The 19,452-nt window shown below is 28.8% G+C and overlaps 3 protein-coding genes across 6 annotated transcripts in view; 2 read left to right on the forward strand and 1 right to left on the reverse strand.

Annotated features, from left to right (window-relative positions):
* The window catches only part of LOC113799561 (protein O-linked-mannose beta-1,2-N-acetylglucosaminyltransferase 1-like), a 33,836-nt gene extending 17,711 nt beyond the window's left edge, over positions 1-16,125 (forward strand). For 3 of the 4 annotated variants that reach the window (XM_075820700.1, XM_075820701.1, XM_075820702.1), the window contains 6 exons: positions 9,704-10,552; positions 13,158-13,278; positions 13,353-13,591; positions 13,654-14,410; positions 14,472-15,012; positions 15,078-16,125. In XM_075820700.1, the coding sequence (XP_075676815.1) occupies positions 9,989-10,552; positions 13,158-13,278; positions 13,353-13,591; positions 13,654-14,410; positions 14,472-15,012; positions 15,078-15,507 (2,652 nt within the window). In that variant the 5' untranslated portion in view covers positions 9,704-9,988 and the 3' untranslated portion in view covers positions 15,508-16,125. Of the gene's footprint in view, positions 1-9,703; positions 10,553-12,943; positions 12,989-13,157; positions 13,279-13,352; positions 13,592-13,653; positions 14,411-14,471; positions 15,013-15,077 lie in introns of those variants that run through there. The other variant, XM_075820703.1, reaches the window with a different exon arrangement.
* A 132-nt stretch (positions 16,126-16,257) lies between these two features.
* LOC113799605 (mitochondrial 2-oxoglutarate/malate carrier protein) lies at positions 16,258-17,914 on the reverse strand. The gene is made up of 4 exons (XM_027350268.2): positions 17,495-17,914; positions 17,365-17,426; positions 16,671-17,308; positions 16,258-16,608 (listed from the first exon to the last, which is right to left on the reverse strand). The coding sequence occupies exons 1-4, from the start codon at positions 17,563-17,565 to the stop codon at positions 16,432-16,434; spliced, it is 948 nt and encodes a 315-aa protein (XP_027206069.2). The 5' UTR covers positions 17,566-17,914; the 3' UTR covers positions 16,258-16,431.
* A 97-nt stretch (positions 17,915-18,011) lies between these two features.
* On the forward strand, positions 18,012-19,451 carry LOC113799591 (heme A synthase COX15). Its single transcript, XM_027350253.2, has one exon. It carries the CDS (start codon positions 18,090-18,092, stop codon positions 19,362-19,364), a length of 1,275 nt encoding a protein of 424 aa, XP_027206054.2. The 5' UTR covers positions 18,012-18,089; the 3' UTR covers positions 19,365-19,451.
* Position 19,452: the final 1 nt, after the last annotated feature.

Consider the following 19,452-nt stretch of genomic DNA (forward strand, 5'->3'; position numbering starts at 1 on the left):
TTTTCTGATTATGTATAGAATGAAATTGGTTTCCTTGTTGTTAAAAAGAATGAAACAAGAAAAAAAAGATTAGCTTTTTAAAAACGGGCAGACATCCATTTATTTTTTTTGTTTTTATTTTTTCATCCATTCATCTTTATTTTTTCTAGAGACCAGCCATCATCATCATCATCATCATCATCATCATCAACAACAACATCATCTATAACTTGGCTATCTGATTATCAATTTTTTTTTCGTTGTCGTTTCAAACAAATATCGATAGAAAAAAATTCATTCATATGAACAATCAACACTTTACAACGTGTGTCTTGTCGTATAGGTTATGCATTGACATTTTATTTTATTTTTCAATCAATCTTTGTCCCATTGATAGAATCATAGTTTAGTCGATAAAACAAAAAATGTAGGGAATTGATTTTCCATTAAATGGCGAATAAATGCTTTTTTTCTCTCTCTCTCTCACTAACTATTCGATCCTGTTTTTTTTTGATGATGATGCGGAAGAGTTGTTTAAAAACGAAGGAGAAAAATTATTTTTCGACATCATTCCATTGAAATGAATGGGATTTTTGTTTTTTTTCCGATTTATTATTTTCAATTTATATAAATCACTTTTTAATAGTTAATCGACAATATGATAAGAAAAATGCAAAAAATCCTCATCTTGAGATTGATGATGATCATGATTTGAAGATGAATCAAATAAGTTGATTTTTAAATCAACGGAAAAAAATCCGTTTATTTATGACGATGTTTAATTATTTTATTTTCTTGGAAAAGGGGTACAGGTTTGAATCGTTGAATTGTTTTGTTCTGATCAAACATACTATTGTGTTAGTCATCATTCTGAAAATGATTTGATTTGATTTGATTCGACAAAAAAACAAAATGAAAAAATTTCTCATCATTTCGGTTTCTTAAGTCACGCAAAATGTTTTTGATTTTTTTAAATTCATTCATTCATGATGAATTTGAATCAAATTGACAGTAAAGCAGTAGTTAAAGTAGATTGATGGTAAGCTTTTTTTCTTTTAGAGAAACACCAAAACAAGATCCTTTTGATTATCAAGATTATGAAGACCAGTTTCACTATGTTTTGTTTATATTCATTTCTTTACTTTGGATAAAAAAAAATTTTACTTTTGACATTTTTTCTCTCCATAAATCTATGTGAATATATTTGGCCTGTTTTTTCATTGCTTGGACCCAGGCTTTCTATCATGCCATTGTTTTGTTGTTGTTGTTGTTGTTGTTGATGTTACTAATTGTTTTGTTATTAATATCCGATTAAATATATAGCCAAAAATAAATCATGTCCTTTCTATTTGGTGAAATATAATTATAATGAATGTGTATTTGTGTGTATGCTACTATAATCATCATCACATTTTCATTTTCGTTATGTGTTGTGACAGATTTTTTTTTCTTTGAAAATCAACATGATGATGACAACTATTATTATTATCTAAAAGCCTATTTTTTTCATCTATCTATCATCACTACGCCCATTAAATTACCAACAAATACACCCCCATAAATTGTGAATATTTTTCTGCTTAACAATTTCATTTTTTCCGATTTTCTGAATCTCCAAGGTCCAACTTTTTGAATTCTTTTACTATCGATTGGTCGAAATGATTGAAAATGAGAATTTCGAATATTGAAAGAAATCTCCAAACGATTTGCATTAAATAAGATTCTGTTGTTTTGTTTTTCATCATTAATAATCATAATAATAATGTTTTTCGTTGACATTTATGTAAATTATTATTTTACATAAAAAGAAAAACAATTTTGTTTTTTTTCTCCAATTCAACTTTGGGGAGATTTTCGTTGTTGATCGAATTGATTGTATTTGTAATCAGAAAGGGTCAGAGAACTCTTTTTTTCTGAAACTTTTCTCAATATGAAAATATATTTTTTCCCGGACAACGATATTTGTATTCATTGAACGTATTTCGATGGAATATTCGATATAAATTTGTAAATTTTTTGTTGAAAATTTCATGATTTTTATCACCTGGACTTTTGTAACAACTTTTCAACACTATTCTCACATTGAAGTGGAAAAAAATGTAATCAAAATAATAATAAAAATTTTTTTTTGATTGCTCAATTCTCTATGATCATTAGTTATTTATTACCGTATAGAATTTCAATTTTTCAAAATTTATTATTATTTCCGTGATACGAATATTATCACTATTTAAAAAAAAAAAAATATTTGAATTTTGATTTGATGATGAAAACACTTTAATATTTGGTTAACGAAATAATGTGCATGTGTGTATAAAAAAGAATCATTATACATTTCATTTTCGATTCTATCTAATCCAATATCCAATGGCCAATAACCATTTCAAATAAATAAATAAATAAATAACGGCAATTTCTATTTAGCAATAGTAGTCATTTTTTTGTGAAAAAAACGAGTGAAATTTTCATCTTTTTTTTCTTGATGACTTTGCTATAAAAAAAAATTTCGTCCAATCAATTGATTACGATGCGAATCATAATAATGATGATGATGGTGATGAAAACCAAATAATAATAATAATAATAATAAAAATGATGGTAAAACCAATCATTGAAAACCTGTGATTGAAAATTTATTTCTGATTTTTTTTTGCAATAACATTTTTAAATGATGTGCAATTTTTTTTGCTCAACTCTATACTTTTGTGTTTACAAAAAAAAAAATTACAAAATCGTTTTCATTCGTTGATGTGTGTGTGTGTTTTTCCGTAAAAATTGTTATTTTTTTACGGTCAATTTCCGTAGCATAAAAATTTTTTATTCATTGAATCATTTTTGCATTTCTTCTTATACGATTTTTTTTCGGGTTGATTTTTTTTCATTCGTTTTATTTTTCGGTTGTTGAAATTTTTTGTTTATCATACAGGTCAGCGCCAATCCTCATTGGTTTTTTTCCATGTTTATCGATATTGAACGAAATGAAATGAAATGTTTTTTGTTTCTCCTACAGATAAAAATAGCATCCATCCTTTTTGTTCGTTGATATATTTCTATATATTTCTTGGATACATGTTTGATCAATATTTTTCTTTCTTTTTTTTAAATAAATTAAATGTGTAAAAAAACATGATAAACGCACACCGGACAAGTTGTCGTGCTTGTCAATGTTATGTTTGGATGATGATTATTATAATTGAAAATAGATATATTATCATCATCATCATTTTGTTTCAAACCAACCATGTTCTGTCAAAACCAATACATAATCCCAAATGATTATGTATTGGTTTATTAATGCAGATTTCTATTCTGTTTATTTGTTTGTTTGTTTGTTTTTTGTTTGTTACCGCATTTTCTATCTATCTATCTATCTATATGATTAATGTGTTTAAAACATAAATATTTCATTGAACTTTTTATCTGATAGTGGAATGGAAAAAAATTATAAGATTTTAGGTCAGCAATACGAAAACAGAAAATTATATTTGGCCAAAATATTAGGTTCATTTATTCATGATAGGAAGAGTTAATCAACTAATTTTTTCTCCCCTTTTTTTTGCCAATAAGCTATAATTCATGTTTTTTACAATTTCAAAAAAAATAGACAAAACAATTTTTTTTACTAATCAACAACAAAAATTACGTCTCAAAAATTACCAAGCAAACGATCAAATGATGATAATGATGAAATGAAATAAATTATTGCCATTATTCATTCAATGACATGAATGAAGATCATAATGATTATTTCAAATGAAATTGATTCTGATAAAATATTGTCAGGTCCGGTTGATTTTTATCAAAGAAAAAAAACTAATATATTTTTAGTCATCATTACATAACTTTTAACCAATTTATTTTATTTTTTTTTGCTTGTACATTTAGTGTACAATTTTAATCTATTTTTATTCGATCGATGTCATTCGAATTCGTTTCAGAATGGTTAATACATATTTTTGTTCCATATAGCCGAATAAATTGTTTGATAGCAAAGTGAAAAAAAAACTGGGAATTTTTTCCATTTCTATTCATTCATGAATAATAATCGATGAAAATAGGCGATAAATAAAAATGATGAGAATGTTTTTACAGTGGCAGTTTCGAATGACAACAACAACAACAACAACAGAAAAATTGGAATAAGATGATCCAGTAAATCCATACATTGGAATACATCTATCCATTCAATTGGGTAATGGTTTTTTTTCTGTGTAGTTTCCATGTAATGTAACCATTTTTTATGAGCTTTGATAGATAATGATATGGATGTGATTCTATTTTGTTGTTGGTTGGTTGTTTCTTTAATGATGATGACATTGATCATCATCGATCACCATTGATGATCATCATCATCAACCAATAATGGATTGATCGGACTGCCGATCGTTTGTTTTCTTCTTCTCCTCTCCTCGTTTTACTAAACATCTTTGTCAAAATTATTAGCAGAAAAGTGAAATAAATATTAACAAAATATAAATGTTTATTTAGCTGATTGAATAGAAGAAAAAATAATTCTTATCATATACATCGTTGTCGCCCCATTTTCATCAGATTGGTAATGATGATGATGATGATGATTAGAATGATAAAAATTCCAAATCCAATAATGATCATCATCATTAATGTTGATCATTGATGACAAAATCTTTGATATAACACTAATGACCACGAACATAATGTTTACAAACATTAAATGATTAGTATCTGTATATTCTTTAATCGCTAATTTTCATCTAATTTCGATCGAATATAATTCCAAATGAATAATATATGGACATTGATAAAAACAAAGTTTGATTAAAAACATAAACATTATCAATGAAAATTGTAACTAAAGAATAGCAAAACTAAAATGGAAATTTTAGTTTAAATTTTTTAAAACATTCTTATCATAAACATTTCAATTGATTCATTCCATGATTCTATTTGATTAGTTTTTTTCTTGCATGCAATCAAATAAATTCCATTATACTAAATGATGTATATGAATGATATCCATCATTGATTAATAATAATAATAATAATAATTCGGATATTGATTTCTTTCAATTCAATATATCACATGTTTCTTTTCTTCTCATTTTTTTTTCTTTTACTTATTTGATGATAATAATGATAATAAATATGAATATATTGATTTTGGGATACTTTTATCTTGATATAACCCTAGATATTCAATATTGGAAAAAAAAATGATCGAGATTTGACAGCCGATAAAAGTTTTTTTTTTTGGTTGCAATAGTCACGTCTTTTGAATACACCGATGATGACAATCAATAGACAAAATATTTATTTATATGAAACAAAATCTAAATGAGGAGTTTTATGAATAGACAGCACACATTTCCTGACATTTTTGTTCTTGTTCGCTATTCTTACAAAGGTGACAGGTGATACTTTTTTTTCATTTTATTTTTGGTTATTCGACAAATGAATGAATCGAATTCATGCACACACACACATTGTATTGTATAAACAAATCATGTCAATCATGTTAATGATAATTTTCAATGGTATACCATGGTACCATTGTTTTGTTTTGTTTGAGTAATAACATTCACATTTTTTTTGAATAGCAGACACTTTCTCACTTTCTTTCTTTTGTTGTTGTATTTGATTTAATTCAGATTCATCTCCAAAATGCATTGATGATGATGACCAAATCATATTCATTCATAACCAAATAAATTAATGATAAATAAACGTCGGTTGATTGAATTTTTTCTCTATTTTTTTTATCGTATTGTTTTTTGTTTCATTTCACTCCAAAAAAAGAAAAAGAATTGCTTAAAACAGACGTTTGATACAAAAATGTCAATCAAAATAGAAAAAATGTTTGCTTGCCAAACTAAACTTTCAATTCTGTTTGAATGTTTGTTCATTGTGTTCGATCACTTGACTGACAGACAGGCAGACAGTGTTAATGATCCAGAATTATTTTTTTTATTTGCCGTTGATTATATTTTAAATTTTGCTACGTTTTTTTTCTCTGTTGTTATTGTTGAATATAATTGTTTAAAGAAAATTTAACTGGATGAAAAATAAATCAGCTCTTGAGATCAAGAAAGATAGCCTATTCTTGAGAGGATTGACAATGTGTAAATTTTTTCCGCAACAAAAACAAAATTACTTTACTTTTGTCTTTTTAAACTAACTGTTAATGATGGAAATAATAATTCTCCGTGTTCGATCACCTTGATTGTTCATTCAATCCTATGCTGTTTCTTTTGGATCATCATTATGATGATCGACAGAATGATGATGATGGTAATGATCATTAAAAAATGATTGAGAATCTAAATTATCGAAAAATTTTCTTCAAGTTTTTTGTCCTTATTGTTGTTGCTATAAAGTTCGTTGCAAAAACAAAATATTACTTTTTTTCCACATTCATTCAATCATTACTTTAGTTGTTAGCAAAAAAAAAAATCGACACTTGTGTTCCAGGAAAATAATAAAGGTCTCTGATATCTCTATCAGATTTTTTAGTTGCTCACTTATTCTATAGTATATCAAATTGGTTTTCTTTTTTCGTTGTTGGTTTTATTTTCTGGTGAAAACCAAAACACACAGATATGTATGGTGATGATCCATTAATCATTCAATATATTTACACACACACAAACATACTGAATGTTTTATGCAACCGATTATTGCAATTGAATATTATTGATATAGCCTTTATATAGAAAATATATTTAATGTTTCGTATCATCTTTTTTTTTGGTTCATTTCAAATATAAAAGGGTGATGATATTGTACAAACATCAACAATATATCTGACAATAATAATCAAACTGTGTGGTTCCTGTTTTGTTTTGTTTGTTTTAGAATCGTATCATCATTATATATTTGTATCATACACAAAATAAAATAGAATTCTGGATAAAATTAGAAGTTTGTTTATAATAACTGATTTTTTTTGGTTGAGAATTTATTCGAAAAAAAGAAGAAAAAAATTCAGTCAAATTCTTTGTACACACAAATCTATCAATGATGATGATGATATGTTTGAACATGTGAAATGCATTTGATCGTCTAATTATTATTATTTTCGTTCAAATGCAATCATTGCACTTGATGAGAATGATGATGATGATTTCAACAACAAAAAAAGAAAAAGAATCCATTGGTAAGAGATTGATCAAATTGAATGACTATCTGTCAGGTATGAATGTTTATATAACCCTTGTTACACGATATTTCAATTAGATATTAAAAAAAACTTGATAATCACTATCCATTCGAAATCTTCAAGCTCAAAGTATTTCCCATGATAACGATTATACATTGAACAAGATAAAATAATCATTCATTCATTTGTTCTATGTAATATATCAATGATAAATTATCAATCACATTTGATGATAAAATCATGAAAAAAAAACTGTCATTAACATATAAAACAATTCGATTCAATCATCATCATCATCATAAAATATGATTGGAATGTTTTAAGAAAAGAAAAAAATTCTCTCTAATCGATTTGATTTCGAAGAAATCCTCAAAAAAAAAATCGATTCTAAACCAAAAAAATGACAATTAATGACAAGCATAAACACACACAAATATTTAACTTGTATTAAAACCCTGAAACAATAACAACAACAACAACAACAATGATGATGATAAATATAATCTATTGATCAAAACAAACCTATTGGATTGAAATTCTAGTGACAGTAATCAAATCAAATTATATCACACACACACACACATACACGAACAAATGACAATTACAACATAAACTAATGATAGCATTCTGGACATTCCAAATAGCAATTAGCTATCGACTTGATTCAAAAAAAAAGCGAAAGAGAAAGAAAGAAAAAAAATCTAACCATAACATCTCAATCCAATTATGTCGATATGAATGACCGACTTTTTTTTGTTGTTGTTTTCTTCTTATAACACATCTGCTTGCTGGCAAAAAAAAATTTTCTTTTGCTTGATGTTTATTCAGGATTCGATATCCTAACAATAATAATAATATCCATAAAAATAAAACTTTATGTTTGTGTTAGATACGATAGACATATGCGAATATAGCATGCATTGAAGGAAAAAAAACGAAAATGAATTTGCATGAATTTACTTACAATCAAAGAAAAAAAAGTATAGAAAGGAAAAATAAGGATAAAAACTTTAGCTTTGTGAATCAAGGCCAGCACACAGATATATATTTTTGTTTCATAATTTGAATTCTTTTCAACGAAAAAAAAAAAGAAGATCCAATCTATAATTTTATTTTTTTCATATTTCGATTAGTTTTTTTTCTTGTTGTTGTTTGTTTGTTGTCTGGCTGTTTTATTCATTCATTCATTCATTCATCCAAGGATCATAAATTTTGTTTTCGATTATTCTTGAAAATAGTGAATGAGAAAAAAAAATGAATTTAACTTTCACATGGTGAATATCATATCTTTATCATCTTATTGTTTTCTTCTTTTTTGTTTTGTTTTGTTTGTTGAAATTTTTTGGTTATGGCCAACATTTAGTTTAGTAATTTTGTTGTTGTTGTTGTTGTTGCCAATGATGATCATATTCTTTATTGTTGAAATAATAAAGTTAGTAAATTCAGTTGAAGTTCACATGTCAGTCATTCAACAAAAAAAAAATGTATGATGTGAAACATCTTTCTTTCTCTTTTTTCATGGTTTCTTTTTGAAGAATAAAACATTTGTTTTTTTTCAAAATTTATTTAAAACTTTTTGTTTTGTTCTTTTAGGTTTTATTCGTTTTGATTTTTATTCTCTTGATATTGAATCCAGTTTGAAATTGATAAAAACGAAAACGATGAATGAAATGAAATGAAATCATATTTTATTTCATTATTGATCATGAAAATCATAAAGGATTCTGTATTTTTTGTTTCTGTTTTTATTCATTTTTTTTACTCTTTCATTCGAATATCATTGGATCTTCTTTTCAATTTAATGCTTTTCATCGTTGCTATCATCATTATTATAATATGATGACTATTTCGACAACTGTGTGACAATAATGATGATTTTTTTTTTTTTGATAGAAATTTTCATTCACTATTCTGTGTTTATTACCCATGAGGATTGATCTCTGTCTAAAAGATAATCTCTTGATCAGGAATAGATTTCATTACGTTTTTTTGTTTCACTGGTTCTATGAACTTGTCAACTAAAGAGTGAAACAAAACAAAACAAAAAAACTCATAGAATTTTAACAATAGTTTTTCTCATCAACAACAATGAGCAAAAAAACAAAAAGTTCTTTGATCAAATGATGATGTTTTTTGTTTGGAAACAAAATAAAACAAAACAACAAAAAAAACGAACCAGATTCAAAGAATAAATATTATTCTGGTTTTAGTTTTTTTCATTATAAAACATTATAACAATTGCAATGGAAAATAAACAGATGCATTAAATTTGAATACGGAAATTAGAATTTTTGTTTGTTTGTTTTTTGTTATTGCATTGTTTTTTTTAACATCACGACTTTAGGGTTATTGTACAAAATAAATGGTTCAAATACCATAATCACCAGAGAAAATCCTCGATAATCTTGTATTTAATGCAAAAAAAATACAAATGAATTTTGCTTTGAATTTAATTATTGATTTTCTATTTCGAGTTTTGTTTTGTTTCATCAACAAAACAATAATCAAATCGTTTTTGTTATTATAAATTTTCTGTTTTTTTTTTCTTCTGATTTTCATTGACATTATGATTTATTTTCATTTAAATAGAAAATCCTCACAAATTGGCCATATTGGATTATGAATGAAGGTGCTGGTGGTGGCAGCGGTGGATGAATTCGACTCAATTGTTATCGGCTTGAATAATAAGCTTATTGCATCCTTCCAGATAATAATATTTGTATGAAGAAAGTTTTGAATAAAAACCTGTGATAATCTATATCGAATTAATAGTTATGCTTGAATATTCCATGGTTAAATGTCCGAAATTGCTGCCGCTTAATTTCATCAAAATCAATGTGGTTTTGTTTCATCTAATTTTTTTTCATTAATCCAATGTATAATTGTGATGATGATAAATTGAATAAAACTGATCAAATCGATATTCGATCGAATATGATAAGATATAAAACAACACCTGTATCCTCATCTTCCTCATCAACAACAAAAACAATGATGAATGATGATGGCTCGAATAATGTGACTAGATTTCAAGCAATGAATCACGAAAATCCTTTCTATCATCATAACCATCATTCATATAATCATCATCAATTGTATCAATGTTCACCACCTTCTTCTTCGCCATGTTTTTATCATCCACCACCAACATCACATCCTTATGATAATAATCATCAACAGCAGCAGCAGCAGCAGCAACAATTGAATGATGCCACTAGCCAAAACATTATTTCATCTTCATCTTCATCATCGGACCATTTGATCAAAGATAAAAAGAAATTAATATCTCAATCTATAAAACATCATCATCATCATCATCATTATAGATCATCATCTAATAGTCATCAAATATGGTGGTCATTATTTTGTTGTCATCCAAATCAACAACGTTTTCTATTATTTCGTTTACCACGTCGTATAATTGCCAAAATTTTTCAGGTGAATATCAATATCATTTTAATCTTTTTTTTGTGTAATAACTTTACTCTAAATCAATTCTAATATTTTGTTGAGAGAAAAATGAAATTTTTGTTTTTGTTTTTCCAATTAGCCATCATTCCATTAGGTTGTTTCGTTTCGGTTTCATTTTTTTTGTTTGTATACCATTGTTTTACGCACAAATTCAATTTCACAAAAAAAATATAGAGAATTTTTTCCGGTTCATACAATGAATGAATGAATTTTCTTCACAAATGATTCTTGTTTTTAGCCCAGAAAAAAATAGACAAAATTCTTGGATGATTGTAATTTCGCTTCATCTCTCTTAAATTCTGTCTGACTGACTGACAATAACAGATCGATCGATCATCATCGATATACATCAATATCGAAATGTATTTCACATTTTGATTATTATTATTATTATATTCAATAAAAAAATACGCACATTGCATCGCATCATATCACACCGCACACACACACACACAAACAAACAAGAATACAAGAATCGAATGAAATTTCATTCATTGTTAAATAATGGACAATTTACAGGCTAAATACACCGTTGGGACCTTCAAGAATAGAGAGAGAGAGAGTGAGAGTGAGAGAAAGAAAAACATTCACGAATTGAAAAAAAAGCAAAATGAAAAAATAAAATTTTTCGTTTTTCTTAAAGCAATAAATATTCTATTTCTTTGCTTTGCTTTTCTCTGACCATCAACTTAAATTCTTTTTGCCTCTCTATTCTTTTTTTGATCAAGAATTTTCTCACCCTCTCTCTCTCGCTGGAATTGAAAAGTTTTCAAACTCATCGAATTCAATTCTTTATCTGTCGTTTGTATGCGTGTGTATGGTATGATGTGTAATGTAATGTAACTTCAATTTATTCTAGATCAGAAATAGTATTTGCTTCCTTGATTCGATGGACATTCAATGTGTTTGTTTTGGTATGTTTTCCAAAATCGAAACGATTGAATTTATATATGGGTACTCATCAAATATATAAATCGATCATTTGGGATGTTTTTTTCCTAAAGAAAAATGAATCATTTTTTTTGAATGAAACAACAAGCATACTTTTTGTTCAATTTTTTTTAACTCTTTTTTCTTATTGTTACACCATCAACATCATCATTTTTAATGACTAAATTGAAATTATAAAGCATTTTTTCTTACTTTCTATCATTTTATTTTGTGTTTCAAACTGTGCCCGTATTGTTAACGATAAATTTTAATTTAATTTTAAATGAAATAAATTTCAATATTTCCAACACAGCATCTTTTTTTATTAAAAAAAAATCTCAACACTGACATATTGGAATAAAAAATTGTTGGGATTATCAATCTAATATATTTAACTGTAGAGTTGGTTCGTTTTTTTTATTTCAATACTAAATTTTAAATTTACAGTCCAAAAAATTTGAAATTGTTCTTTGGAATAAGTTTTCATTGATATTCGTTTTTTTGTTTTGTTTTGTTTTGAAATTATTATCATGGGTACCATTATTTCATGTTGGTTCAAACAATTACACTTTTTTGGCTTTTTGATTCTTTGGTCATTTCGTCATCATCATGACTTTTTTTGTTGTTGTTGTTGTCCATTCAGTAATCACCGTTATGATTATACACTTTTCAATCACATGGAAAACAAAAATGAAATTCTTTGCTTTACTATTTAATGGATTTATTTTCATTGTTTCATAAATTGTTTGACTCAAATCACATTGATGAGTTTGGTAGGAAGAAAAAAAACAACAATAATATATACTCCATAGTAACCTTTTACCTTGATAATGACCAAAAATGAAATAAAATGAAATGAAATCAGTAAAAATGTCAGTTTATTGTACTTTACAACTTGATATGATTAAATTGATTAATAATTTATTCGTCATTTTTGTCATGTCAGTGTAACGCATTTATTCTATCCATGAGAATGAGTAGGATAATCCATTATATTGAATGATGATGAATTTGAACTATTCCTGTTTTTCTTCCAAATCAGGTTGTATTTTTATTTGAATTGATTGTTATTCTAATACAGTGGCATTTGTTGTTATTATTTTGTAGTTTGATTCTTGCTCGAAAAAAAAGTTTTGTTTTCATTTCCAGATTGTAATAATCCCGAATAACAATTTCCATGAAAGTTTTCATTGATTTTTCTTCTGGGTAAATTTTTTTCAACAAAAAAAAACCGATTTTGATTTTTCAATGTCTTCTGTTTTCTATCGAATCACAATCGTATTAATATCCTGATTATTCAATTCAATTCAATTTCCGTTCATGTTTTTTTTATATTGACAAGAAAATGTTACATAAAGATTCTATAAAAAATCTACATTTATATGCATATATTATGGATAAAAGTTTTGCCCATTTTGGGTTTTTTCCACACACACACAGGAAATGTTTCATTTAACACCAGAAAACTTTAAGGTTTTTTTTTCTTCTTAAAATGGTTGTTGTTGACATGATGATTACGATTGCATTGAATTTACTTTTAATTTTAAGACTTTTATTAAGAACTGTTCATTCTTACAATTTGAATTTTATTCATGTTCTGTCCGAATTTCAAAAAGTAACATTTATTTATTTTCATTTCCAGTTCATATTTTTCATGGTCTTAATTGCCACTGTGATCGTAAATATTTTATTCATCATCGATACAACGAATCGTTTACGAAATAATCAGCAAACAATTTTCAGCCAAATTAATCCCCTTTCTGGTAAGTATTTATTTTTGTTAATAACTTAATTTTGGATAATTTTATCAATAAACAAAAAATCATTTATTGGACAGATGGCGCATCCGATTCTTCAGGCGGAAATTATCTTTCGTTAGATGCATCTATTGATTCGCAACGAACCAATTATATGTCGTTTGATCAATCAAATTATATAAAATTTCAACATGATTCTGATATTGGTGATTCAATGACATCTGTTCAGGCTATCGAAGGCCGTCATGTTTCACGGCAACTTAAATTGGAAATTTTATCCAGTCAATCTCGAGTCTATGTTATGGTTGATGGAACTACTGTAAGCTATCAAATCGACAAACGGACTTTTACTATTAATTATGCTTATATATTTTTCATCAGGTTCTTGATGATGCCGATGAGACCAAAGGACGAGGAATTCATGTGCTTGTTTTACATCAATCTACCGGATCAATCATGGCTCAACGATTATTTGATACCTATTCACCACATGAAGATGAATCCATGTCTTTGTTTCTCAACTTGATAACCGATGGACGAATAATTGTATTTACTGTCAAAGATGAAGGAACATTTCAAATGAAACAAGCTGCTCGTGATTTACTTAAACGAATGGGTTCAAAACGATCACATCAGATTGGATGGCGTGATATGTGGTGTTTTGTTGTACGTAAAAACTCACAAGATGTTAGCGAATCTTCACCCGAAGTTTTTGGAGAAGCTTACGCTAAATCTCCCGATTTCAATAGCTGGGCTGCACCAGTTCTGTTACAAGCAACAGTACCATTGGTACCAGTCGAACAATCTGAATGTAAACAATGGTCTGATAATGAAGAAAATCGGCGACGACGATCATTTTGTTCGCGTATTGAAGGATATGGTTCTGTATGTAATTGCAATGATCCTGCCATGATTGATTTTTCTTCATTATCCCGAGTACCTCAAAATGAAAAAAACGAATATGAACGCATATCGCGAGTGCCGGTAACGATTGTAGCATCAAATCGTCCACAATATCTTTATCGAATGTTGCGCACCCTATTAACTGCTCGTGGTTGTAATCCATCAATGATAACCGTTTTCATTGACGGTTACTTCGAGGAACCATTAGAAGTGACCAAATTATTTGGCCTTCGAGGTATGATGACTGATCATTGATTGAAGCTTAAATAATTTTTTGTTTCTTTATATTCACTCAGGAATTCAACATACCCCGATCGGTATTAAAAACGCTCGTATTTCTCAACATTATAAGGCTAGCTTAACAGCGACATTTAATCTCTTCCCGGATGCTGAATATGCCATTATTCTTGAAGAAGATCTCGATGTTTCGCCAGATTTTTTTGGCTATTTTGGACAAACAATGCCATTGTTGGAGCAGGATTCAAGTTTATATTGTGTCTCAGCTTGGAATGATCAAGGTTATGAGCATACCAGTCATGATCCTAGCTTACTGTATCGAGTGGAAACTATGCCCGGTCTTGGATGGATACTGAGTCGTAAACTTTATAAAGAAGAGCTTGAAACTCGATGGCCGACACCTGAAAAACTATGGGATTGGGATATGTGGATGCGATTGCCTGACATACGTCATGACCGTGAATGTATTGTTCCGGATGTTTCTCGCACATATCATTTCGGTTCTTCTGGTATTAATATGAATTCATATTTCCAGGATGTATATTTCAAAAAACATGCCTTTAATACTTTGCCATATGTTCGGATGAGAGATCTAAATAGGTATGTTTTTAATAGTAATTTCATTTTTAATTAACTCTTTCCTTTAATTTCATTCATTACAATAGTTTGAAAAAAGATAATTATGAACGAATGATTGAAAAATTGATTAAAGCTGCCCGTTTAGTCGATCATTCCAAAGATCCTTGTGAAAACGATTTTATACCGTCATCAATGCCTTCTTCCGATCCATCTTCAGTGATAAATTTTTCTTGGAATGAAACCAGTTCGTATGAAAATCCTGTTACTCATCGAACCTACGTTATTTATATAAGACAAACAAATTCTCGAGATTTTCAGACATGGCTACATGTTGCCAAATGCTTTCGAATTTGGGACCTGGATGCCCGTGGCTATCATCAATCAATGTGGCGTTTCTTTTTGAATCAGCATCATGTTCTTGTGATTGGTGTGCCGCATTCACCTTATTCACATCTGAAACCACCAAACATTATGCCTATAGCAGTCAACGATACAGAAAATCAAATTGTCAATTAATAAAAGACAATTTGAATCTGATCCACCATTCTCAACCGTCAAATGTCATCAAGTGTGATAATCCAGTACCCTTGATTCCTTTTTCTTTCATTTTAATTTTGTTTTTTTTACTAATTTCGTTCACTAAACGAAATGAAGTCACCTTACAATTAAAGTCATGTTTTATTTAAATGTGATATTCAACGGGCCATCAACAAAGTTATGGCCATTTTCAAAAAAAGAGGGTATTTGTGCCAAAAAAAGTCAATATATCCTGTTTTTCGTTATATCGCCATTCTGATTGTTTGTTTGATTAAATTGTTCATTTGGCAAATTTTGATTTTTTTTTGAATTTTTTCTGTATGTGTAGTTATTTTGATTTCGTTAATATTTAGAAAAATCTTCATCAATGTATATATGATTTTTTGTTCGTTTAATCCAAAACATATCTGTTAAAATATAAAACAGATTTCCAACACTAGCTACGATCTAAATCACCCTTCTTAAAAAAAATTTTTTTCTTTCAGAAGATTTAACACACAATATAACTTATACATTCAACATGTCATAAGAAGATAAAATGCCTTCTCATTCATTTTTATTGTTATTATTTAATTTTAATAAATGATTTCGATTGAATATTTGCAACAACAAAAAAAAATTAATTTACTTGATTGGAACAGATGATGGATGACCAGAGATGGCGCTCATACCGTTCATACTCTAAATATTTTCTTTTTTGTTTTGTTAGAAAAATTTCGAATGTTAAAAAAAACCGGGAATGATTATTTTAATAATAATAATAATAAAGCTAAATTCCACAAATTGAAATAAAACATGAGCGGAAAAAAATCATCATAAAAAATCACTAAAAGAAATTGGATAATTAAGGGTTGGAAATTAACAATATTCATTATTTCTATTAATTACAAGCAAAATTATTTGTTAAAGCCCACCACCCGAAGATGTATCTCCAAATACATATTTTTTATAACTTTTGTTCATTTGTTCCAGAAAAATGAACGTCAACACTGTATGCGGACCTAATCTGGCATAGTATGGTGTGAATCCTTTCCACAGGGCAAATAAACCTTCATTACGAATCACTTTTGTTAAAACATCCTGAATGAAAATGAAAATTTAAAAAATAATGATGAAATTAATAATTCAAAAAAAACACTTACGATTGCACCAGTGTATTCGGGTTTTCCATTAATAATTTTCATATTCTGAATGCGAGTTTTGGCAATATCGACGGGCATAGAAGCGGCAGTGGTTATCAACCCAGAAATCATTGAGGCAGCAAAATGACAGCCAATGTTATCGCGAAAATATGGTGTTGACAATAAAAATTGTTTGGCTTGCGAATATGATGCTAATTGAGCAGCATTGACCACCATTGCCCTACCCATTGTTGGTATGCAACCACGCCATAATGTTAGAACGCCTTCTTCACGAGTGATTCGAATGAGGGCATCGAAAACGCTTTTATAACCACGACGTTCGCTAAGCGGTAAACGACCATCAGATGTCATACGAATCAAAGATACTTCGGCTGGTGTACCAAAAAAAGCACCAATTGCTCCGGCAGTCATACCAAGACCGGCTTTGATAAAAAATCCTGGCGGTTTTCCTTGTGCATGTTCGCGACTATACCAGTCAAACAAAGATGTATAAACCCCCATTCGAACAGTTGTGTATGATGCTTGTCGCAAAAGACCGGCAGATAATCCAGCGTAAAGACCAGTGAAACCTTCGTTGGCAACAACTGCTCGTATTACATGGATACTGGTTTTATGTTCTTTGGCTTTCCCACCAACACCTACAATAATAGTCAAATTAACGAATATTCATCATCGAATCAAAATCAAAACAAACCGCTCAATTGCATGCGATTTTTCACCAAATCTAAAGGTTGAACGAAACAAGTAGCAGCCATACTATGGTCAAATATCGATGAATTATTAATGAAATTGTATGGAAAAAACTAAATAGTAGAAATAAATACCCGGCTGTCCCACCAAAAATAAATTTGACTACATTAGGAATCTGTTGTGGTGATTTGTCCTTCGACGCCATGTTTATTTATGAAAGCAATAAATAAAATGAAGTTTAAAATAACAAAAAATAAAATTTAAAAAGAAGCAAACGGTTTGAATTGATTGAGGAAAGAATTGGCTTAAAAAAGTATGATCAAATCATGTGAGAATGTCGAGAAGGACAATCTTTCGTTGAACAAAATGTCACCGTTAAATTTTCAGCCTATCGCCTTGCCATAAACAAACCATACAGTATCCTTATAATAATATGAGTATCTTGTTGGCACTCAAAGACTCGAAAATCATCAAACATAAGACATTTTGTTCCTTGTTCATTGTATCATAAATTTGTTATCTTCAAACTAGAGTATCAAGTTTTTTTAAAGTCATTATGTGTGTATATTTATACAATAACAGGTGAATTCATTAATAATATCATTACACATGCTTTATGAACGGTTTACTGTAACAAAATTAAAATTCGGAAAATTTTTGGCCAATTTTTTCCATGCACAGCTGTTCGGCAATTTTTTGAACTTTGACGATTCTATTGATTTTTAAAAAATGATGTCTACATTATTTAGACGCAATTTATGTAACCAAATTAAATACGCTTTATCAGTTCAAACAGTACGACCATTGATATTATCAAATCTTCGTAACAGTCAGAATGTTGTCAGGCATTATTTTATTCCGAAATCGTCTATTCATTTCAAATCGATAAAACATTCTTTACGAAAATTTTCTACTGTCCCAGAATCTAATGTAACTCTTCTTCGGCGAAATCGTATCATTGGATTCTGGCTATTATCGTGTGCAGGTTTGACATTCGTGACGATATGCATCGGTGGCATTACTCGATTGACTGAATCAGGGTTGTCCATGGTCGATTGGCATCCATTCAAAGAGGTCCCACCATTCAATACTGATCAATGGGAACAAGAATTTGAAAAATATAAACAATATCCAGAATTCAAAATCAAAAATAAAGAAATCACATTGGATCAATTTAAACAAATCTGGTATATGGAATATATTCATCGTATGTTAGGCCGTACGATCGGTGCTATATATTTCATACCTGCGGCATTGTTTTGGTCACGTAATTGGTTGAATAAATCTACAAAAATTCGCGTAGGAATATTTGGTTCGCTCCTAGCTGCTCAAGGATTACTTGGATGGTATATGGTCAAAAGTGGTCTCGAAGAGAAGGAAGTATATACACATGAACCTCGTGTTAGTCAATATCGTTTAGCCGCTCATTTGGGTACCGCTATGGTATTCTATACTCTCATTTTCTATAATGGTCTTGTCAATATTTGGCCTGATAGTCTGATCAAAGGAACTCCTATCGTTACCAAGCAATTGATTCTATTTAAACGATTAGCTGCAGGATCCAAATTGTTCATATTTGCCACGGCATTATCCGGTGCATTCGTAGCTGGTTTAGATGCTGGATTAGTTTATAATTCATGGCCAAAGATGGCTGATCGTTGGATTCCAACAGATATGTTCCGTCAACAGCCATTATGGAAAAATTTTTTTGAAAATCCAACTTGTGTTCAATTTATACATCGACATCTTGGTGAATCAACAGCCATTTTTGTCCTGAGTGTTTGGGCATATTCATTGAAGCTTAAGCTACCAACAAAAGCACGAATGGCATCGAATCTATTAGCCTTAGCCATCATAACCCAAGCGACACTTGGCGTAACTGCATTATTGAAATACGTACCAATCGAAATCGCTTCAGCTCATCAGGCCAATGCGATGCTTACATTATCGATAGCATTATGGTTATCGAAAGAACTACGGTGGATAAAGAAATTACCAAAATAATAACAAAAGCAAATGACATTGTCAATAATTAAATTGTTATTTCTATCTGGTTTTTTCCACTGAATTAAAAAAAATGATAAAACCTTAT

Source organism: Dermatophagoides pteronyssinus, unplaced genomic scaffold (assembly GCF_027571235.1).
Source record: "Dermatophagoides pteronyssinus isolate colony J.1.1.1.1 unplaced genomic scaffold, Derpt_VIB-CSIC_2022.12 sq0007, whole genome shotgun sequence".
NCBI lineage: Eukaryota > Metazoa > Arthropoda > Arachnida > Sarcoptiformes > Pyroglyphidae > Dermatophagoides > Dermatophagoides pteronyssinus.

Coding starts and splice junctions, on each gene's coding strand:
- LOC113799605 (XM_027350268.2), bottom strand. CDS start 17,565: ATGGCGTCGAAGGACAAATCACCACAACAGATTCCTAATGTAGTCAAA. Junction 17,427..17,494: donor ATTTTTGGTGGGACAGCCGG/GTATTTATTTCT, acceptor ATTTGACCATAG/TATGGCTGCTACTTGTTTCG. Junction 16,609..16,670: donor CCGAATACACTGGTGCAATC/GTAAGTGTTTTT, acceptor ATTTTCATTCAG/GATGTTTTAACAAAAGTGAT.
- LOC113799591 (XM_027350253.2), top strand. CDS start 18,090: ATGATGTCTACATTATTTAGACGCAATTTATGTAACCAAATTAAATAC.